At 44.8% G+C, this 23,321-nt stretch overlaps 2 protein-coding genes across 3 annotated transcripts in view; both read right to left on the bottom strand.

Moving 5' to 3' along the window:
- KPNB1 (karyopherin subunit beta 1) overlaps positions 1–8,900 on the bottom strand; it is a 32,503-nt gene extending 23,603 nt beyond the window's left edge. The window contains exons 1-4 of the mRNA XM_028751763.2: positions 8,287–8,900; positions 6,654–6,712; positions 637–819; positions 71–271 (exon numbers count right to left, since the gene is read on the bottom strand). Coding sequence (XP_028607596.1) covers positions 71–271; positions 637–819; positions 6,654–6,712; positions 8,287–8,326 — 483 coding nt within the window. The 5' untranslated portion in view covers positions 8,327–8,900. The remainder of the gene's footprint in view (positions 1–70; positions 272–636; positions 820–6,653; positions 6,713–8,286) is intronic.
- A 6,800-nt stretch (positions 8,901–15,700) lies between these two features.
- The window catches only part of NPEPPS (aminopeptidase puromycin sensitive), a 72,184-nt gene continuing 64,563 nt past the window's right edge, over positions 15,701–23,321 (bottom strand). For both annotated transcript variants that reach the window (XM_028703688.2, XM_028703689.2), the window contains exons 18-23: positions 23,075–23,217; positions 22,631–22,687; positions 21,200–21,307; positions 19,271–19,426; positions 19,123–19,170; positions 15,701–17,245 (exon numbers count right to left, since the gene is read on the bottom strand). In XM_028703688.2, coding sequence (XP_028559521.2) covers positions 17,093–17,245; positions 19,123–19,170; positions 19,271–19,426; positions 21,200–21,307; positions 22,631–22,687; positions 23,075–23,217 — 665 coding nt within the window. In that variant the 3' untranslated portion in view covers positions 15,701–17,092. The remainder of the gene's footprint in view (positions 17,246–19,122; positions 19,171–19,270; positions 19,427–21,199; positions 21,308–22,630; positions 22,688–23,074; positions 23,218–23,321) is intronic.

Here is a 23,321-nt window from a genome sequence, read left to right as displayed (position 1 = left end):
CAGAGGAGCAGAGCAGGTGCAGGGGGGGAAAGCAGCAGATTTTAGCACAGCAGACTCAGTAGGCACTTACAATATCTTGACAAATGTAGCCGATGGCCTCCAATGTCGACTCTTTCATATGTTCTGTGCTGTGCTGATTTGTAACATTGGCTACCAGCTGCGGAATAAGTTCAGGCCACTGATTCATGGGGATCTCTGCACAGGCGATGCCAGCAACGCACTGTGATGCTGAGCTGGGCCTGTAGGTTTCTGTACCCAAGGTCTGCAAAACCTGTAAGGAGATGGGAAAGGAACAAGACATGAGGCCGCCACACTTGGAATACTGTTGGTACAAGGACAGAGGGGACTTTCAGTTATATTACAAGATCACACAGATCTTCTGGGCATGGGACTTTCAATTTTATTATAGGATCCCAGAGGTCACCGTAAGAAATCTCTTTAAGCTGAGAAAACAATCTCACACGCCAGAGACCAAACAGATTCTTTGACTTTGAAATAAACAAGAGAAAAGTAAACTGAGAAGCAAGGTCTCAAAACACAGATGTAGATGCATGATCTGCATTCACTATAGAATAACAGGGTGCTTGAACAAACACAAATGGGAAGAAAAGCAAAAATGCTGTATTTTTTACGTACATAATTCTTGACTTCTCGACGAGCATTGGCATCGATTGCAAGCCATCTCTGCTGGTGCTGGGCCTTAACATCAGGGTCTTTAGATGTCAGAGAGTTCTTGATCTGCAAACCAGCCGCGACTCTGGCAACCTGGCTGTTCCCTGGGTTTGCCAGCACTCTGGACAGTTCCACAAGGAAAGTGGGCTGGCCAAAAAAAGAGGTAAATACAGTTCAGTAACTGAAGCTAGCTTGCATCCTTTCCTTGAGTGAAGAAGTAGTTATGCCTAAACTCTAACCTTTGCATGAATGTGACAGCATTTACAGTTGAATTTAAGGGTCAAAAACCAGAATGGAAGAATCTTACCTTTCCCAAGCTGAAAGTACATACACACCTCAATATGTAATATCATACATGTTTAGTCCTTCTTAGTAGTGATTTATATAACTGTGAAATGAATAGTGCAAGCAACCTCTGGTTACTCCTACTTTACAGATTAAGAACCGACACACAGCAACCTACTGAAAGTCAGTCAATGATTCCATGCTCAAGCTCATACAGTATTTGAATACATCTCTCAAGTGTGATACTCTATTGCATGGAAATTTATTTTCTGATTTCACCATTGCTGAGATAGTATGTATGACCATTGCAGCTCAAGATATTCTGCTGCCTCAATCAGAGCCCAAAATGGAACAATCCTCATTTTATTCCATCCTAGTAGGGCCAACATTTTAAGAAGGCTTGTTGCAACATTCAGACACTGCTGTCTATCCCACTTCATGATACTACCTGAAACAAGTTGCTACCTTCTGCTATATGGCAGAACCATCCCAATTCCAGTCCTCTCCTTGAGTTGCTAAGCAGATTCTTGTAGGACTAGACTTCTAAAACTCAACCTAAATATGCAGAATTTCCTACAAGGTTGTACAACAGGATTGTAACAGGGTTGCAGGAGAAGTTGGGCATAAGCCGTTTACATCAGGGATGAGGAACTGGAGCTATCAATCACCTGAAGTCACAATGCAGCCAGGTGACCTCTTTTTGCCCATGCAATGTGAATTTAAACCATGCAGGCAAAAGCACTGTGCTTTCCAAGTTCTGATGAGCCTGCAAAGCTGTGCGCACAGGTATTGCAGGTGTCACCAATCAGCAGATGGGCAGTGCCTGCACTCCATCTTCCAGTCCAGCTACATCTTTACCTGCCCCACACCAATTCAGAGCAAATGGGTGTGGCTTGGCCATAACAGCCTTACAGACCAAATGGGGAGGCCTGACAGACCTAGGCAGGAAGTTCCCCACCCCTGGGTCTGCATAGTAGATAGCAACTAAGCAAATCCATAATTACTTCTTAATACTCATGATACAGAGTCAAAATTTATACTCTCAAGTCAGTATAATTAAGGCATTAATAATAATACTGACAAAAGAAGAAGGTAAGTACATCATATCCATCAACTGTTGTTTCGCATATGATCTTTACGGTAGGCAAATGAATGGGTGGTATCCAACCAAGTCCTATTCAAGATAGACCTACTGAAACTAGTATTAGTCATGCTAACTATCTTCAGTGCAGCTACACTGAGTATCAGTAGCATTTCCACCCTATGCAAGTGCACAAAGTTACTATCAATTGTGTCCTTTTTGACTCATGGGCTTTTCCAGACATCTCAGTGCTGACTGCCCTGCTGTAAAAGAAATGTGACTTCAAACTAAATCCTAGAAGTAGCTAGCAGTGGTTTTTAAAGCAGTCAATTTGGCGAAGGACACAGGAGTTGTTCTGCATGTTCGAACATGATCTCCTAATAAGGAAACTGTCACCAAAAGGTCTTCATGTGTTAATATGATGAACGAACTGGGAAATATTTAGCCAACATTCAACTAGGATGGCTCTATAAAATTCTAGCAACAAACCAGGATGAGTGTTAAACTGCTCAAAAGCACTTGACAAATTTAAATCCCCCTTTATTTTCAGCAACACTGGAGTGCACTGGCAGACTAGTAATGGATGGCTGAAGAGAAATCATGAAAAGAAAAACAGCAAATGGTAAAAGGTAGGTTGTAGAGTTTGGATATTGGTTAAGTTTTATTTACCCAGTTTGGATGTGCAGACGGTGGGACAGCACAGGGTGGGTGGTTGAACATCCAATGACACGAACTGCAATGCTTACTTAAGGCACACCCTCAGGCCAGTTTGATGGAGGAGCATAGCCAGGTCACAAAGATCCAGGAATCTTAGTATAGTGACACCTGAAAGCTTGGTACTGGTGTCTAGGAATCATAGACTTGTCAGTATTTCAGAGTGCTTGAGGGGTTGGGGCTGCCTATTATAATTTTTTTACTTTCTTTGTATGGAAATTACATACAAACCCATGGCATATTACTAACTGCTTTTGGAAGTTTCCTCACTTTCAAAAAGTGACTTGTTATGCAGCTTGGAGGGTATCTGTTTAAAGGAAAAACAAATCCAAATCCCTATGGGTATTATTCATATCTCAGCCTCTCCACCCCCATACTCTATCCACGGGTGGTCCCTATACAGCAACATTGGAATTTCCCTCAGCTTTCCTGTAGAATCCCAACCTGTTCTCCATCTTTCAGCCAATTTCCCTCATCCTACACCAGCTCAAGATGCTCTTACACGATTTCACGTATCAAGGGTCACTAATGTGGTTCCTGCAGTTGCACATGTGCACACAGGGTAAACACCCCCCCCCCCGGTGAAATTAGGCACAAAAGCAGCATTCTGTTGTAGCCAATATAATAGATGATGTTGTGTGTTTTCAGCTGTGGCATGTGTTTGTTGCCTATGATAATTTCTCCTGTTTCCAAATATGCCCACAGGCCACAAAATATTGCCAAACTCTGCCTTATACCCTGCCCTTCAATCCACCCAGTATGAACTTCCTTAGCCTGAACACAGGTGGCACAGGAAGCAAGTCTAGACATGCGGTCCACACGTCACACATGCACCTCCCATTTGGACTACGCAGGGTTATGGAATGCTTATGGCGATTCACCTCTCTCATACACAATATAAGAGAACTCTGAGCAGTTGACAAGTGAGTAGATAGAAAGCAACTTGGGTAAGTGTTTATATGGCTGAAAAGGAGAACTTTAGAGAGCTTAGGTGAAGAGGGATGGTTGCAATTTTGCAATGAAGCTGATCTATAGAGGGGTAAATTAAGGTTGGGATGCATTTATCCGTGTATTGCAGAACTTGACTCAGTCCTGCTCTCTGCTGTGCAGCAATCTCCTGGTCCTCCTCCACCCAGTTATCATTCTGTCCTAAAAAAATAAAATCACACTGCATTTTATGCAGAGTGTCGAACTCTGAATTCAAGGGACAGCGAATGTTATACTGGTAAATGGCAGTCCAGGAAGAAAACTTAAAACAATCCTAAAGTACTGTAACACAGGACTTCACCTCAGGGAGTGCAAGTAAGGGCAGAGCTACAAAGTACCTTGACAAAGCAAGTTCTGAAAGCACTATTTGATTGGAAATCCTGTGTTTTATCTCATAAGATGTCCTTCCCATCCCTAACACACAAAGTTTTAAGTCTATGCTCAATTCACAAACACTAGGGGACTGTCACTGATGTCTAAAAGTTGTGATAGCACTCAATTATTAACTTATTTCTATTTGTGGCAAAGCTGGCTCCTAATCACTTAGACCTAGGTCACTTAAAATCTGTGCACTTTGCACATATGACCTGCAAATATTTTTCAGCTCTTTGCAGGACTCACAGTGAGAACAAGTATGGTGCAGCAAATAGTACACTAGACACTGAATTGAGAAACCCAGTTTCAAATCCACACACAGTCATAAAACTCACCAGTTGGTCTTGGACCAACCACTGTCCCTCAACCCCAGGTATCTCAAATATACTGTGAGAATAGAATGGGATACCTTGTATACACTTTGGAATGAGGGTGGAATGCAACTCTGATAAATTTTTAAAATATGATGCTTTGATTGGAAGGGGGCTGCACCTTAACCAAAACATTGTGGCAAGGCAGGGAGATGGGTCTTACATAGTTAATGTTACCTTTAACATTAATTTAAAACATGCAAGATCTTCAGGGCCAAGGGCATTCGTTACACAGCACCAGAAGTAGATTAGCATAGCACTAAAGGAACATTTTGGTGCAGATTACCTTACACATGAACATTCTTGCTTCTTTATAACTCATGAGCTTTAACCCCAAGAAGAACATTGTCTGTCTATCCACAGGTGGTGTATGAAACCATACAAGAACATCTCAAAGTCCCCCTGTTGCTTAACTTTCAAGAGAAGCAACTGTCAGGCTATTCACAGAAACACTACTGGTCGCGGGTGGCGGGAAGACACTGCTCAGGTAACACACATATGAAATGTTCCCTTTGTCTTTACTCCTTTTATTTCTATTTCACTGTTACAGTGTAGAAGTACAGCATGACCTCTAAAAATAGCAAGTATGTGTTAACATCAAATATTTCAGTGCAAAGCAATCTACAGAACATGACCCTGTAAATTAAATAGAAACAGGGTGGATGGGGTGGATTCAGGTAAGCACCTATATGGAAATTAGAATACACCTTGTCACCTGAAGCCTAGTAAGTTATTCACTCACCCAACAATGCCAATGCAACACATAATATGCAATTCAGAAACGATACTTCTCTAAAAGCCTCCAAGATTGCTGGAGTCAACCCAAAGCCTCAAGAGTATTCCCACAGATTTTAAAGGCAGGAGCCCAAGACGTGTTAGTTATGAAGAGCCATTTAAAGGTTCTCTCAAATAATGAATGTAACGTGCAACGCTACCTCAGTAATACCTGTCTAATAACTAATTGGGACATGCTACTAGTGATTCCACTGTATGTTGAACAATCTTTCCTAAATATGTATGAATGTCTAAGTAGTCTATCATCTGAAACACAGGCTCATTTGCCTTTATTAAAACAAATAATCTAGGCAATGTCAATCACCTTTCCATTCAGCATGGAGATCAACCGCTAAACTCAATACACTCATCTTAAATTGATCCAATAAAAGGCTTCAGTTACCCATTTCTCCTCTCCTACTTTCTAGAATATGCAGTGAGCTAAATTTTTCTTCACTGCTTTATGTGCTGTCAGTTCAAGTACATAACCTAAGCTGCCCCACCTCTTCTACATTAGTTTAGTGGGTGACATACTCAGGACACCCACTTGGCTGTGTCCCCTTTTACAATGTATCCCTACTTGCCTTCTAAAGCAAGGCTTTTGCATACAGAAATGAATTACTATTTCTCAAAGTTTTAGAAACTGAAAAAAATGTGCTTAGGGCATTAAGAGACAGACCAACAACAGATTTCAAAAAAGAGTCTCGAAGAAAACAAGGAAATATTATTTATAAAGCATGCAAATTCAAGGGAGACGTTTTAAGAATAGGGCTATGGGGTGGAGTTGTAAAAGAATGGAAAAGGAAAGGAAAATGCAGGAAGGTTCGGAGGCCCAGCATGGCAAGCCCTAAAATTAGGGAGGGGAGCCAGTAGGGAAAAACGAAACCTAAGGTAGGCCCGCCTACGAGCACTTAGGCGGACTGGCCCGTTTCATGCAGCGGCGGCCTCCTCCTCCTCCTCCGGCGGCATCTAGCTAGCTACTCATGCCGGCTTCCCCACATGGCCGGCCCCCGCAGGCCTCATCTATCCATCCTCCTCCCCCCGCCTTTCCCTCCATGCATGCAGCGCGGCAGAGCCAAATCGCCCTCCCCTTCCTTTTCCCTCCCGCGGGCCCGGCGCGCCCTCACGATTGGGTGGCGCGACTCCCGGGAGTCTTGCCATTGGCTGCCTCCTGCATTTCCCCCTCCCTCCCCCCAAAAAGAGAGCGAGAGAGAAAAAGGGGGAAAAAAGAGGAGGAAAAAAAACCCTTCAGTTAGGCTGCGCCCCTCTATGGCGGTTCGGCCTGCTATGGCTTTTTTTTTAAAAAAAAATAACGATAATAATAAAACACAGGAAAGGGATTTCGCTTTTCCAAACCCCACCCAAGGGCAGCCCAAGCCCGGTTTTTCTCTTACCAGGTTCTCGATGGCCGCCTGTTCCAGGAACTTCTGAGCTGCCTCAAGCTCGGTGCAATCTGCAGGGAATTAGGAGGAGGGGAGGGGGACATACACGAGGGGGTGTCAGTGGCGGCCCCCAATTCCGGCTCAGCAGTAACTCCCCCAATCTGCTCGCCCCTCTTTCTACTGCTTGAATCAAGGCGCTGCCACCCCACACCAATCTAGAAGCGCCCTCATGCTCACATTCCTACCAGGCGTCCAGCAACAGACCCCTCCCGATACTGAGGGCCTCGGGAGCTTTTTCTCCTTCTAGTCAAACTTCGTTTCTATCAGCAAGAAGCACCCCAAGATGACTGGGAAATTCACTTTCTCGGTTCCATTCACGGCGGGCCGGGGGGGGGCGGCGGAGAGAGAAATGATACATTCTCTCCCCAAAGGCGGGATAGCGGGGAGATCGCCTCCCCGGCAAAGCGAGTGGGTCCGGTGTGCATCACCCGAGAGTCCCGCTTCTGGAGACCCGAGATCGCATCCCTCCAAATCTAAGCGTATTTTGGGAGTGGGGGAGAGGAGAGATGCATTCAACTTCCCAACATGTGCTGGGCCGCGACTACTTCCCCAGTCTGCCAGCTCTGAGCACGGGGGCGCTTATTGCTGCCACCCCACCTCTCCGCTTTGGGCCTGCACCCCAGGCTAGAGACAAGACCACCCTCGGCCAATGCCGGCCTGCACATGGACCGCTTTCTTATGTAAGTGTGCAAGTTCCCCCGGCGCTACATCTCAGCCCGAGTGTCAAAGGCTGCGAGATCCTGATCTCACACCCAGACCTCTACTAACCCCGCCTGGGACCCGCTCTCACGACCCACCCCGCAATTCACATAAGACTTATTCCCTCTCCCCCCCTCTAAGCGAGCATATCCGGGGGGTAGAGACCCGTCGCCCATCGCACACAAGGAGCAGAAAAGGCGGCTTGCCCCACAGCCATATGCCGAGGCGCCTTTCGCAGAGGCAGCTTCCACCCCACCCTTCCCTTCTCCCTCCCTCGTGCCACGAGAGGCGCCTCCATGCTCGCCTCGCACAGGACCCCCCGCCCCACATCGCTGCCCCCTTGACGCAGAGGCCGTTCCGCTCGTATCCTCCGGCCCTCCCCACACCCACTCAGGCCACCCAACGGACCCCCCTAACCAACATAGGGGCGGAGAGGAAGCTTTCTGCCTGGGCACCCACCAACTCTCGGCCCACCGCTTCAGTGGGGCTGGCGGAAATACCCATCCAACTAACTGACCTCCCCCCGACCCATTCTCTTTCCTCGTCCTCCCCCCCCCCCAAAAAAACATGCCTCTTTGCTGCCCACACTAGAAGGCAGGAGCCCCTTTTCCAACCGCCCGGCATCCTCGGCTTCCCCCTCCCCCCGTGGCCTTCCCTTTCCCTTCCGAGACCATTCATTCCTTTGACACCCCTTTCTCCCCCTCGACCACCCACCTTTAAATAGCACCCACCTCCCACAAATATTATTCTATATCGTGGTGCGGGCGGGGGGGGGAGGCAGTTGGTTTTTCCTCCCCTGGCCTCCCGCCCATCCCCATGGAGAGAGGGGCCTGCCGGGATGCCGCCTCCCCTGCCTCCGCCCAGCCCTCCTTCTCCCCGTTTTTACCTGGCGAGACCGTCTTCTCCAAGATCGTAATGAGCTCCATGTTGGCGGCGGCGTGAGGCGAGAGCGCCTGGTGGGGAGGAGAGGCGGAGGGGGGGGAGGGAGAGGGAAAGGGAGCACCGGAATCGGTGATCGCCGCCGCCGCCGCCTGCTGTTGCTGCCGCTGTCCCCGCTCACTCGGCCGGCCGCTCTCTCCCTTCGCGCTCTTTACTTCTCTCCCTCAGCTGCGGCGGGGTGGCCCCACCCCCGGCGGAAACGACTCTCCTCTCCTCTACTACTTCCCCTCCCCCCCTCCCCACACACAACTCCTTGTGGCGGCGGAAGAGGACGAGGGGGAGGAGGCGGGAGACGGACAGGAAGAGGGGAGTTTCAAAAAAATAAAAAAACCGAAAAAAAGCGCGCGCGCGGCGAGGTGAAGCGAAGTAATTCACCCGGAGGAGGAAAACAAAAGAGCTCGAGGGCGTGCGTGGGTGGGGGCGTGCGTGCAAAAAAAAAAAAAAAAAAGCCCTCACGTTCCTCTCACACGCAGCCTCCCTGAGGGGAAGCTGTTTCGCTCCCTTATTCACTGACTTGACTCGACTGACTGACTTGGACTGGTCAGGCCTCTCCCAGGCCCCAGCCCGCCTTCAGGCACGTAACGTTCGTGCGTAACCAACGTGCTCACGCAACAGCCAAGACGCAGGAACAAGAGCAAGCTCTCCCCTCCCCTCGTTTTCAACCGGCCGACGCCCGCCTTGCTCTTCCTCAAGCGCCGATTGGCCAGTTATGGCTCGTACGTCATGACGGTGTTAGGTCTAATGGAGCGCAGTAGTTTGCTTAAAAAAAGCGAAAATTCCCTTAAGAAATACTGTATTTGAGGGAAAGATGTAGGCTTAATTAAGGCTGTGATCCTGTGCACACTTACTTGGGCGGGGGGTGAGAACTATCAAGAGAGGTGAAATTTCCTTCCGAGTAAACATAAATAAGTGCAGGCTGCTGATGGTATACAGTATACAGTACCAATATATTTAATAAATTTATTGCTATGTTTTCTAACCTCTTCTCTTGCTTATGTCACTCTGCCCCACACTATGTGCAATGATTGTCAGATACATCATCTAATTATAAGTTTCTAACATGAAAGATTTGACATTTCTCATGGGATGTATGTACAAGATCTAGAAAAACAACTTTTGATACTGTATTCATTTTAGCTCTGGGTCTTTAGCATGTTATAGTCCATAGCGCAACTTATAGGTAAAAACTGACTGATCGAAACATAATGTGTGCACATCCTAACAGATGGTTTCATGTGAAAGTTCATTTGCCACAAGCCCAGTTGAAATGAGCTGCATGAAAGTAGTAGCGCATATATAGGAACATGAACTGCCTTACACTGAATCACAGCATTCTGGGGCAGCTGAAGCTTCTGAACATTTTTCAAAGGCAGCCCCATGTAAAGTGTATTACAGTAGTCCAGCAATGCCCAACCGATCGACCGCAATCGACAGGTCGATCGACAGGGTTCTCCAGGTCGATCGCAGGAGCTAAAGAAGAGATTGCCCAATTGCTCCTGAGCGATCATGACACCTCCCACCCCCGGCCCTATGTTCCATTGTTGCACTTCCCCCAGAGTGGGGGAAGAAGGGAAAGTTGTGGACTGTTGCTTGAGCGATTTAATGAAACCCTCCACCCGAAAAAGCTCAACAACTCTGGTCTCTCTCGACAATATGGGTAATGACAATGGGTAGATCATTGCCAGTTTTATTATACTGGGAGTAGATCACTATCTCTATAGAGTTGGGCGTGCCTGTAAATCCAACCAGTATATAACTAAGGCATGCATCACCATGGCCAGATCTCATGTCACAAGTATGATGATTATTACACACTTTATAACACACTCTATACTTATTAGTTGCTGCTGCTGTGTCACTTTAGTAAAATTTACTCCCTTATAACATCTATTTGCATGGCTCTGGGACTTCCCTGTGGATTCCTTGGGAAGGAGCGAGGGTGCTTCTGTTACAGTAGTCATAGGCAAGGGGAGTTAGCGATGAAAGTTAAACTAGCAGGTGTGTTTGGAAATTCCAGAACAAGGCCCACTTCTCATCCTCATCTTCATCCTTCCAACAGCATTAGCAACCCAACTTGCCCCGGACACATTTGGAGTTTCACTCAGTGCCAGATTAGTGGATAAGGAAACTGCTACAATTTATTAATAACCATGAATAAATGCGTCAACATGGCTCATGTTACTGAGACCTGAGTAGATGAATGGGGGCAGGGAGTTGATTTCTTCCTGTTATTTCACCTGGGATCTTGGGGCAGTACCAAAATAAGCTTTAGGATTTAGAATGGGTAGGGATGTTATTGGATAACAGCTCCCATCATCCTTGTCCACTGGCCACATGGAGTCCAATATTTCTTTCTCCCTCAGCAGAATCCAGATCCAGTTAAGTCTGAATTTCACATACTTCTTGGTGTTGGGCACCAATGTGGGTACAAACCACCCCACTACCTAACCGTCTCCTTACCCAAGCTGACAAAATTAGTCTCTGAATGTGGAGTGGCTTTCAGTAATGTTGGTGGGTCAGACTACTTACACAGAAATGGAGGGTTGGCTTGCAGCAGCTAATTTGCTTTGTAGGAGCAGTAGTCCAATTGGGATGGTCTTCTCTGAAGTTCTGTGGAAGCCAAATGGTTTATGTCTGGTCTTGGAAAGTTTCTTGTTGATGTTTGGCCCTCCTGTTGAAGATCTGGTCACTCTCTGGGAAACAGAGATAACCTGAGTGGTAGACATGTTCTTTCCTAAACCCAATCTGCTCCTTAGTTTGAGTGAGCTAGAGGCAGTTTAGCAGGATGGTAGGGATTATCAGAAGTCAAGGGACATAAAAGTTGAAGCAAATTTGGCAGGATGCAAGGAACAATTACTTATCAAGCCTGCTTTATGGTAGCAATGGACATCAAGCAGCTATACTCCATCAAATTGTGTTTCTAGGGAAGCATTTCTGAGTGGTTTGGTGTTTACAATGTCTTGGTACACAGGACAATATTAGAGAAGCCCAGCGTGACAGCAAAAAGTGGCCCATAACTATCTTGATTTCGACACTTTTGCTTTTCAGTTGTGGGTGTGTCTAAAATACTGTTTTTCTTTTTTTGGTAGTTTATTGAAGTTTTCACTCTTTTACATTAACACAGTCCACCTGTCTCTCTTTGCCTGCCTGCCATGCTGCCCCAACCACTTAACAGCAGCATTTTCACTTTTTGCCTGTCATTCATTCATCAAGTCATGCAGTGGTTAGGCGTATATCAGGTAAGGAGTGGAGAAGAAAAGTCCCAGCAGTTGTGTGCTGTGCCTCCCATTTCTCCAGGAAATGAAGGGTATTCCCAGAAGAGGTGTGTCAGTTCTGCTGGTGGTCACACAAACACCTTCTGCATCCATCTGTGGACAAAATGCTCAGTCACATAAAACATGCTGGTGTCCAATAGGCTTGGTGGAATATTTCTTTGTTGAATTACCGTAACTTCAGCCTAAGTCTTTTGTGTGCTACTTGCAACATCTCCTTGGATACAGTCTACCCATGATTATCCACACTCTGGCTGCTTCCAAGATAAGACCGTTGTTTATAGGGCTGCCATTTAAGGCTTGACAACTTCGGTTAATTAGGAAGATAGGAAGCTGCCTTTTGCCGAAACAAACCATTGCTCCATGCAAGTCAGTATAATCTGCACATACTGGCACACCTACCTACAGATGTCCGGGATCCAACTTGGGATCGTCTGCATGGGAATGCTCTGCCACTAAGCTACAGCCCTTCTAAGTTCAGAATATATGTGGAAGGCTCCTAACTAGGACGGGTCACCAGGAGCTTAACCATATTTCAGTCAAAATTCAAATTCAAAATTCAAAGTCCAATTCCAATCAAAATTCAAAGTGCTAGTGACTTCCTTTAAAGTCCAATGCTGCTTGGGACTAGATACATGAGGGACCATCTTTGCACCAGCCTGGGTGTTAAGATCACCATCTGAAGCCAAGATACCCTGGCCAGGTGAGTGGTGATTGGAAACCACTGTGCAAGCTATGTTACCCCACTTTTCCCCTGAAGGGAGAAATGGCTGTACAGTCGTACCTTGGTTCTCAACTCCCAGAACCATTTGAAAACCAAGGTGCAGCTTCCGATTGGCTGCAGGAGAGTCCTGCAGCCAATCAGAAGCTGCGGAAGCCGTGCTGGACATTTGGCTTCCAAAAATCGTTTGAAAACCAGAACACTCACTTCTGGGTTTCGGTTGTTCGGGAGCCAAGGCGTTTTGAGATCCAAGGTACAACTGTAATTTAGTCGCCAGGTTATTTCTCTCTCCTTTCCCCACTGCCACACTTTATTTAAGCAGGGTATTTCCCAGACTATCTGGAGATGCCAGGGATTGAGCCTGGAACATTTTATGCGCAAACTACATGTGCTTCAACTGCACCACCACACTTCCTTACACTATTACCCAAATGGACCCTTGGGCGAGAAATTTGCACAAATGTAGACACATGCAAGATGGTTTCTGAGACAGCAAGTGGTGTTTCATTGTTCCATAAGCTCAGGGAAGCCATCTTGCCAATTTTAGAGAAAGCGAGTAGAAATTTTGGAAACAGGTGGGGTGGCTGGGTAATGCAAGGTACATTTCAGAGTGCATCAATATAAGATTTCAGCATCCTTTAAATTTGAGGTACCATAACTAAAGACCCAAGCATTAGAAATAACTGAAATCCACATCCAGGGCTAAAGAAAAATCAATGAACTTAATTTCATCTAAGATAATTTAGCCAGCCTGATGGTCCATAAACAATTATCTTGATTAGATGTGCAGCTCCTGAGCATGCTGGTATTTCATAGAATCATAGACTTGTAGAGTCAGAAGGGCCTGCGAGGGTCATCGTCCAACCCCCTGCAATGCAGGAATCTCAACTAGATCATACATGACAGATGTTCCATCTTAAAAACCAAATGCTAACCTAGTCTGTAAAAAAGAAGCTGTTTTTCATCTTCCCTTTGTTTGCTCTAGGCACATGCTTGAGCTGAAGGCAATAGCTGAACACTAGTGAAGAAAGGAAGACAGTGGGAGCACCATCACTAAGCCATAGGTGGCCACAGAATGTGAAGTTATGGAGAACACAGACTGGACATAAGTAGGAATGCTTGTTTGAACTAGTAGGCTGGAAGGTGCCACAGCCAGCCTGGTTATGGAGAAGGCTGAGGTGTCCTCCCACCATTAAGGACCTGCTAATTTTGTTCCAAATATGTTCCCGGGCCCTAAATTCCAGTTCAGGCACCTGAAGGGCAGTGAAGGTTACATGCAAGGTTAAGAGTGTTTGATCCAGCACAATGTCATGTTTTTCAAAACACCACTTCAGAGCATGTGTTCAAAGAAAGCTGGCACAGGATGTATATGGCTCAACACCATTTAGGAGGTGGCAGCTGAACCAGGTGACAGATTAGGAGGTAATCAACTGGCTCACAGTGTCCAACCTCAAGGCTTGACAACGCAGTATCAAGTTGCAGCATTAAGTGTGAGAGTGTTAACTAGGGCAGCCCACCCACAAACCTCTTCAAAAGGCCCGTAAAAAGCAACACAGGCACAAATGCTTAGTGGTTAGGGGGTGGGTCAATAGTCTGTGCCAATGGTTAATTCCTTGCTGCTTTGTTCTGCAAGGCAACAAGAGCCAGGTAGGTAGACATCAACTTTTGTAACATAGCACTGTGTTAATAAAGGTTCCTTGACAGTGTGTTGCACAATAGGTATGTGGTTCTCATCCCTCTCTTCACATTACAGTGCAGACACCCATTTAAAGACATCTCCCCCTTAGAGTGGAATGTGCATGCTCAACTCCTAACAGTCTATGGCTTTTGAAATATGTCTAACCTCTAATTCAGGGGCGGGTGATGTTTCTTGGTTCAAGAACTGCATTTCTCTTTAGCCAACCCTCTGAGGCAACATGTCAGTCACATATTCTCTCTCTCTCTCTCTCTCTCTCTCTCTCTCTCTCTCTCTCTCTCTCTCACACACACACACACACACACACACACCACACCCCTCCAAAGGCGATTCATGCAGATCAGTTGTGAGGGCTGAATGCCCCCTACCCACTCATCATATAAATGAGTTGATGATGGGAGGAGGCAATTTATTAATTATTAGATTTATATACCACCCTCCTTCAAAAGATCTCAGGGCAGTAAACAGGATAGAAACACATCCAAACCAGGGTGCTAGGCTGGGCAGATTTTCACCAAAATCAGGAAGGCGGGTAGTGCATGTCAAAAGCATTGGCTTGAGGGGCCAGATCAGGCCTCTGAACCAAAGGTTAGTGATCCCTGCATTTCTGTGAGACAGCTTTCATACAAGCAACCACACCGGCAGCCAGAACAGAATCGTCACATGGAATACATGGAACCCACTTCTTATGCTTATTTTATTTATGCAATCACAGCTTTATGCAGTGTGTGTGTTAAGAAATAAATAAATGGAGATAGGAAGAAACCCTCTCTCAATTTAATTATTACACACACAACCACACACACACACACACACCTGCAATAATGGGTTTACCTCCCTTTGGAAGGCAGTGAGAGGGTTCTGGAAGCATCCCAGAGCCCTAGCAGTAAGTGAGGTGCAGGGCTTTGGGAATGAGGGGGGACTCTGGCAGGGTCCTAGAGCCTGCCCTCCTCCTTCCCAAAGGAGCAGAAGCACTTAGTAGGCTTTGTGGAGGCGGCGGAGGACTCTAGGACGCAGCCAGCACCATCCCAATTCCTTCCCCAAGCCTGCCTTTTTGTAGTCAGGCAGATGTTCCAATACATGTAGCTGTATCTAGACTTGCTGGCTGAATTTAGGTTTTACTGACATCCATGAGGTAAGTCATTATTTAAGTTTCATATATTATAACAGAAAAAAGTGCAAACAGCACATTCCACTAAGCAGTTCTCCTGTGCAAGCTCCATTAAAATGAAATGCAAAAAAGCATACGCTTGCTAATTAACATGAAGCAGAAACCATTGGAAATTTCCCCCACAGCAGCCCTACTGACATCAATATGAGCTGTCAAAGAGCTGAATTATTTCAATGGGGCTTGTGCAAGAGAATGTCCCAGTACTTTGTGCCCCATAGGTTAAATGTACTTTATTCCACCTATGCTACCATTAATGACACCCAAAATCTCTCATATGAAGCAGCCACCTGACTTTGTGGTATTGCAGAGTGACCTCTGGCTCTGAAGCATTCGAAGTGATAGCAGAATTAAAGATAAATAGGGAGGACCCTCATCCTTGCATATTACAGTCCATCAAAGCAGATTCAGTGTCATGGCAAGACAGTCCAAGGTACGTACAAAAAAAAAAAAAAAGTTTCCAGCTTTTCCACCACCACACACATACCAAAACCAAGACTTCAGTTTCACATTGACTTTCCTTTTTATTAACGCCAACTTGTCTGAATTGTTTCCTTTTGTTTTTCTTTTAAAACAATAGCACAAAAAATGTGTTTCCAGGGAAGCAGTTTGACAGCTAGTATCTGATGACCTTCTGAAATAACAGTTAAAGCCACACCAAATATGAATTCCTTTTTAAAAAGGTGCTTTTTAAAAAAGGGAACTGTAAACGTCTGTGGGAGGAGTGGTGTCGGGTTTGAAATCTGGTTAGCAGGAACATGCTACTCTGGTAAGCAACTGATGGCACACAACTTAGAATTTCATCATCATGCCAGCTAGTACAAGTTTTAAGGCTTCTGAATCAAATTACCAAACGTCACCAAAGAAAGGGGGGGTTGGAAAGCTGCAGTCACAAGGTATTTAGGGGCGGTGTTTTGGTTTTCAAACAGGGTGAGTCTTTCAGACAAACTACAGTGTTATGCATAAAGGGGGCCAGCCATAACAGCGGCCCAGAAGGATCCAGTCACAGTACTAAATCTTTATTTGCATGCAGTGGGAGGATATAATTTAAAGAATGAGAAAAAGGTGGCATGAATTGTTTATTTTTGTTTTTTCATGTGGCTGAAAAAGATGTTTTCATACAGGGTTGTGTATTTTTTTAAAAAATCTCTAAGAAGGACATCAGCAAATGAAATCAAAAGAAGAGAGGGGCAGGCAGAGACAGAATATTTGATTTCTCCTTCCCTCAAAAGATAGTGAGACAAGAGATTGGGAAGGGCAGGACTCTTACAAGCCTTCAAATATAATCTGAGATTACAGGACATCTCCAGAAACACCCAACTCGGCACTACCCACTGGGTTGTGTGCCAAGATGCCTTTCATTATTGAACCAATCCACAAAACACGTACATGTTTTTGCTGTCTTGTAGTGTGCTCTCTGGCGTGCTCAGAGGCATTAACCTATTCCTGCCCTCGACGTGCCACAGAATTCAACTTGCCTAGAAACCACTGGTTTCCCTGCTTCTGCTTCTTCTTCTTTTTTTTTTTTTTGTAGAAAATGGGAGAGGGATGGTTAAAAAATCATCAGTAAGTGTAAAGAAAGGAGGGGTGTTAAATATTTTGACCACTGACAAGGCTTAAGGAAGTTTCACAGTTTTGTTATCCTCTATTTTATTACCATTATATTTACAGGGTGTTTCTGTTTTTGCTGAATTGTTGATAATTTTTTTAATAGAATTTAGTTCTGGAGTGTGAGCAGGAACCAGTTAACTACATTCATTGTCCAATCCCCTTGGTTTGAGAAAAGACTCCAATTTCCTTGGCGTATGATTCAGCTGTCGGGTAGCAGCTCCTCCTCCTCGCACCGAGGCAGTGGGGCCACAGCAGTTGGGATGTCAGAGGTGGGTGAGGGTGGGCTCACACAGCAGTCGGTGAGGCCTTGCGCTGCAGGAGGTACTGGTGGAGATTTTCGGCATCGCGCTTCAGCCATGCAGCGTTCAACAGAATGTTTTCACAGCACTGCTGGATGGTGCGCTCAGCTGACGGAGCTGGGTGACTCTCAAAGAAAGCCTATATAAAACGAAACAACATCCACTGGGAGTTCCATATATGTCATTTTAATAAGTTTGAATCTTAGGATAGAGGTCTCAGTTCCACAGGAAATAAAAGTTTAGGGTGTGTGTGTGTGTGTGTGTGTGTTTTTAAATACAAGGTGGGCAAAAAAGGCAGAACCTAACTACAAGAACAGGGACTGCTCAGTTGGGCATGTGTATCTGGATACAACCAACAGAGCATGTTTACCATTAAGGCAACAGTAAATGCTTTTGCAAGTTTCTGCTTAAAATTGTCTTGATTTTTCTATGTTGTCACAATGAGAAGATATCCTATACTCCCAGGGAGAAAGGCAGGTGTTAAGTTTGCAGCCATGGATAGGTTTTTTTTGTAACAATAAATTGTCCTTATGCTTATTCGAGTAGGTAAAAAAGTAAAGGACCCCTGGACAGTTAAGTCCAGTCAAAGGCGACTATTGGGTTGTGGTACTCATCTTGCTTTCAGGCCGAGGGAGCCGGCGTTTGTCCACAGACTGCTTTCCGGGTCATGTGGCCAGCATGAGTAAACCGCTTCTGACACAATGGAACACCGTGACGGAAACCAGAGCGCACGGAAAAGCCGTTTACCTTCCCACTGCAGAAATGCCTATTTATCTACTTGTACTGGCATGCTTTTGAACTGTTTTGAACTGTTAGGTTGGCAGGAACTGGGAGTTCACCCCATCACAGGGATTCGAACCGCCAACCTTCTGATCGGCAAGCCCAAGAGGCTCAGTGGTTTAGACCACAGTGCCACCTTCAAGTACCCAAGGTGATGGATAGACGACAGCAAAACAATAAATATATTCTGGCATATATTCATCCATCTCAGGACATTTAAACTACATAGATATGTGGGTATGGGGCTAGTTTTCACAGAGAACTAATTAGCAAAATCAATCTTTGCTAAGGTTAGAACAGTGTTCCTCAGGGCCTTGCAGACTGCTGAAGAATATGTAGAGCACATTCAATATGCACTTCCACAGACCAAGTGAGGTTTACTAGGTCTTGATCACTATAATAACCCCAAATGCCATTGCCTCCAAATCTCTCTCTGATTTGAACGCCCTCCCATCAGATGTCAACGAAATAAACAACTATCTGAGTTTTAGAAGACATCTGAAGGCAGCCCTGTTTAGGGAAGTTTTTAATGTCTGATGTTTTATCATGTTTTAAATATTCTATTGGGAGCTGCCCAGAGTGGCTGGGGAAACCCAGCCAGATGGGCGGGGTAATAAAATAATAATAAAAAATAATGATGATGATGATGTATTTCTGTGAGACAGCTATAGTTAAATCCTACCTTTACCCAGCTATAATTCAGTGACCACCACTATGGGCAGTAGAACAGTGCAACAGGCAACTTAAATGTCCCAACACTTTGAGTGACAGTGGTGTATGACCCCAACTATTCTGTGCACCCCTCATTGTGATATGATAGCCAATTAATCCCTTTGCAGCACAACCCTGGGGAAAAGAACTCTCCCTATAGTGTAACATGCTTAAAGCTGATGATTTTTTAGAAAAAGTCAAAAGTCTGTAACCATGGCAATTTCCTTCAACTAACTGCTTTGGGGTTTGGTCATTCAACCCTTACATGAGACAAAATCAATTCACATTGATTGGCTTCTTTGCACACTTGATTTTATTTATCGGGAGAATGCCGAGTCAGGAAAGAGAGTTCTAGAATACCTTGCTCTGACATATATTTGTCCTTGCCCCTACTCCCTCTCACAATGAGGATGCCCCAACAGTGTGCACAGAGGAATGAGGTCAGGCATATCACCCCTTCATTGGCCTCTAAATGCACAGGCCCTGGCAATGCCATCAGCCAAGATGCAGATCAGACTGTCTTACCTTAACCTCTGCAGCCATTTTGTCAATTGCAAATCCATCCACCGATAGCTGAAAAACAAGGAATGCACAATAAATCAGGAGGGGAGGGAACTTTTTAAAGCCTCGTATTTTCAATGACTGCTGTAGTCAAAACTTTTTGTGCGCGCACCTTTATTAGCCGGGATATTAAGAACCCTCCTTGGTAGCGATTATAGAGTTCCTCCCAGTTGTCTCTGACAAACTTCCAGGCAGCTTTCCTGCCCTGCTTGCTGCCTCCAGCCACTCCACCAATGACAGATACTGTGTCCTGAGGACGTACCTCTTCCTGCAAAATGGAGTAAGAAATTGCAGGTAATTCTAGCAGCCTTGAATCCACATTTAAGTTCCCCACACACCATCCAAGAGATGCCATCAGGTGCAGCTGCAGCACCAGCTTGCCTACTTAACTAGTCTGGGGAAGCAGCATTCAGATATTCTTGCTTCATTTAACTCACTTGCCTGCTTCTCTGTGTTGCAAAGGATTCTGGGAAGTCTTCCAGGACACACCCTCCGTTGATGGCATTGCTAGCCAGGCCTCTTGGGCCTCACTGTTGCACTGTGTTCACTGCTATAACTAGATGTTTAGAAGCAGAAGGAAGGGGAATGGTATGGGATGGTTGGTTTTGGTGGCAGCCCCATGTGTATTAATCAACCATGCTGTGGAGCAGGGGGGGCATTCTAACAGCAACGGACTATTCCCACAGCCAGTTTCAGCAGTAAATATTTCAATTGTGTAATGGTCCCATGGCCATTCCAGAGGAGATGCAATTATTGCTATTTCTCAGTCATTTAGGCCTGTGAAGCTGCAAGTATCCCACACTTCTCTACAATTAGACTGAAGATTCTACTCCTAGGCAATCCAGTCTCTTTCAAGCACCCAGAAGAAAACAGCAGCAACCACTGATTAATCTTCCAAGGTATCAGTGGCCACACGTGAACCGGCCTACAATGGAACACTCAGCAGTAAACCACAGTAAACTACTAGTGCAAGCCTACCACTGCCACACACATTTTCTTTAGTTTAACAAGTTGCTAGTTCTCAGACATCCAGAGGAAGATATTAACATACGCCTGATGTGTGATCCAATTCTGAAAAAAAATACATGGGCAGGGAGGCCAATCACTCTGAACCTGCTTTGAACTCTTTACACCTCTCGCAGCTTTGTGTCATTGCTCCTCCCTCTGTCTCTTCCTTTTCAGCTTATTTTGCATTAATTTTATGTCTTCTCCTTGCTATGGAAGATATGCAGGGCAAGTGCTGTACCAATTGCTGCTCAATTTCCCTTTGGTTTCTTTCTCATCAAGCTGTGCATATATGTTCCAAGCCAACGTTAACTAACTTTTCTAAAAAATGAAGTCTTGTGCTGTGGCGTGAGGATTTTGAGTCTTGTGAGAATACCAGTAATCATTTAGGAATGTACAATATGTATTTGTGGTACAGTGGTACCATGGTTCTCAAAAGCCTTGGTAGTCAAACAACTTGGAACCCAAACACTGTAAACCCAGAAGTAAGTGTTCCGGTTTGCAAACTTTTTTCAGAAGCCAAGCATGCACTGTTTTGAGTGCTACATTTCCATTTTGAGTGTTACACTGAGGTCTGTCTGTTTTTACTATTTATTTTGCATTTCTGTAGTTTTTTTTGGATGGTGTGGAACCCAGTTCAGCTACTGATTGATTGTGCGACTGAGGTACATTGTTTATTGCTTTCATTTTATGGATCAATGGTCTCGTTAGATAGTAAAATTAATGTTAAATTGCTGTTTTAGGGCTTGTTTTTAAAAGTCTGGAACCGATTAATCCATTTTGCATTACTTTCTATGGGAAAGCGTGCCTTGATTTTGGAATGCTTTGGTTTTGGAATTGACTTCCGAAACGGATTAAGTTTGAGAACCAAGGTACCACTGTACATTGATTTTGATGTGTATGATAGAAGACATAAAAGTAAAAAAATGTAAACCAAGATTCTCAGGACCTCGAAAACAGGCACCCAGTAATTCCATGTTTATGCAACTGCCGATGCGTGGGACACACACAACCAAGCATTTTGTTGGTTACTCACTGAAAGTGCAAAAGTGAGAACTTTCTGTATTAACTCCGGCTGAGATATTGCGCCAAGTACACGTTCTATTCGGTTCTTCTCTTCCTGCATATCAGCTTGCTTGTGGAGCTGAAAGAAATGAAACAGAGCAAGTGACAAGGCTCTTTCTCTGCCACAAGCAATCACCCTCTCTGCTTCAAGCTCAAGTCAGTGAAGCTAAATTAGAAACCTGACATGTGGTACGCTGGCAAACCTGCTCAGCCTCTGGGAGCATGGCCAACGGGTAATCCACACAGGAATATTTGCCACTTAGTTTAGTGGGGGTCAAACAGAGGCCACACTTCCGAATAACTGCACATTTGATATGGCAACAGAGCCACTAGGAGGCACCCTAGCTCCATGCGGTGGTGAAATGAGAGCCATTTCCAAATAACCTGCAGTGCTACCTATATTTAACTGAACTACTTGTCTTTTTTCGAAGTGTGTTCATGGCCAGGCCCTTTATATAGGGGTAACATGTTACTTAGATTGCAGCTCTTCTGCAGGAGCAAATACAGCTGGCTGCAAGGTATAAGAAAAGCCACTCAATATGATCTGAGGGATGAATAATCTTCCTGTGAAAAAATGCTGAAGCAACTGAAGTTTAAGCTTGAAAAGATAGGGGGAATCACAGAACATGGCAAACTTCAACAGCTGTGCCATACAGTGCAAGAGTACCAGGAAAATCCCATTCTTAAAAAAACTTTTGCATTCTCCTCTGAACACTGCAAAGCAATTTGCTCTCCCAGCACATGAACCACCTGTGGAAACAGTTGCTATGGAATGTTTTGGTGGCTACTGGAATTAATAGGTGATCAGAGGCCATTATAGCTGAAAGCACAATTTCCATGGAATAGGTTGGGCCAGAATCCAGGGTAGTCTAAGCTACATTGCTCTATGGTTTTCAAGAAAATCAAAACCGCCAACAGAAAAATAACCATTTGGTTATGACTTGCAAGCTCTTTCTGTCAACTTTGTAGACATGATTACAGCACTCCCAGGGACTTTGTGAATCTTCTAGGCTTTATATTTAATTGAATTTATGGTACTGATATCTTACCCATTTTGAAGGATTAATAGGACTAAATTCAAAAGAATTATTTCAATTTGTGTGCGCACACCTGTGTAACAAATGGGGCTTTTTAATCCCATTCATTTCAATGGGAGAGGTTCAAGAGCATTTAAAAATCTCTCCTGCTGAACTGAAGTGCAACTACTGGCAATTACTTATTAAGGGCAACTACTGTTCACATGGGACAGAACAAAAAAGCACACACTATCAAAATGCCAAATATTCAAACCACCTGTGCCCTTGATCATTAATGCATTACCTACCAGGACTCATCACATTCATTTATAGATGGATTCTGCCCTGTATTTTTTCATGCACAGAAATGCAAAGAACACACTTACCTTTAGCATAGTGTCTAAGGTTGTACTGTCACCGTGCTTCAAAACAGTTACATATACCTGGAAAGAATGATTCAAAACAATTAAAAATCAATTTCTCAAGGAGCACATTTACTACCATTCAGTTTTAAAGCATCCTCACTTTTAGATTTCACCCTGCTGCCCCTCTAAACTCTGCCTAGGAATTTCAGAAACCACTGGAAGCATGTGAACTCACCCCCATGCAATCAGTATATGTTCTGCTTGCACAATTAAAAACTTCTAAATAGATATATTTAGCAGCTGCTCAAGGAAACTTACTGGCCAACCATGCAGGAAACTTACATGGTTACTCAACACTGTATAAAAGACAGGATTTGTATACAGGCAAGGGACGCAGAGGACAGGGGGTAGGGGGGAAAGAATACAGATCCTTTAAGGAGAAAAGGGTGTCTTAATGCAACCTACAGGACTTCTCAGATCAGCGGAGAGGATGTGCTTCCCTTCCACGTGGTCCTTAAACCGGCGCCGAGCTTCTTCCACGGTTGCCTTATGGCCGGCTTTTCCTAGCTTGCCCAGAACTAAACCCCTCAGAAGTGCATCTAGATGGCCTGATGAAAAAACAAGAAAATATGTTTATTTTTAAAGGATTAGCAGCATTTCTTACTGGAGTTTTTTTTTGGGGGGGGGTCACAAAATCTGAACTGAAAAGGAC

This window comes from Podarcis muralis, chromosome 13, assembly GCF_964188315.1.
Source record: "Podarcis muralis chromosome 13, rPodMur119.hap1.1, whole genome shotgun sequence".
In the NCBI taxonomy this organism is placed as follows: domain Eukaryota; kingdom Metazoa; phylum Chordata; class Lepidosauria; order Squamata; family Lacertidae; genus Podarcis; species Podarcis muralis.
Note: the sequence above shows the minus strand (reverse complement) of the source record. Positions and strands in the feature narration are given on the sequence as shown.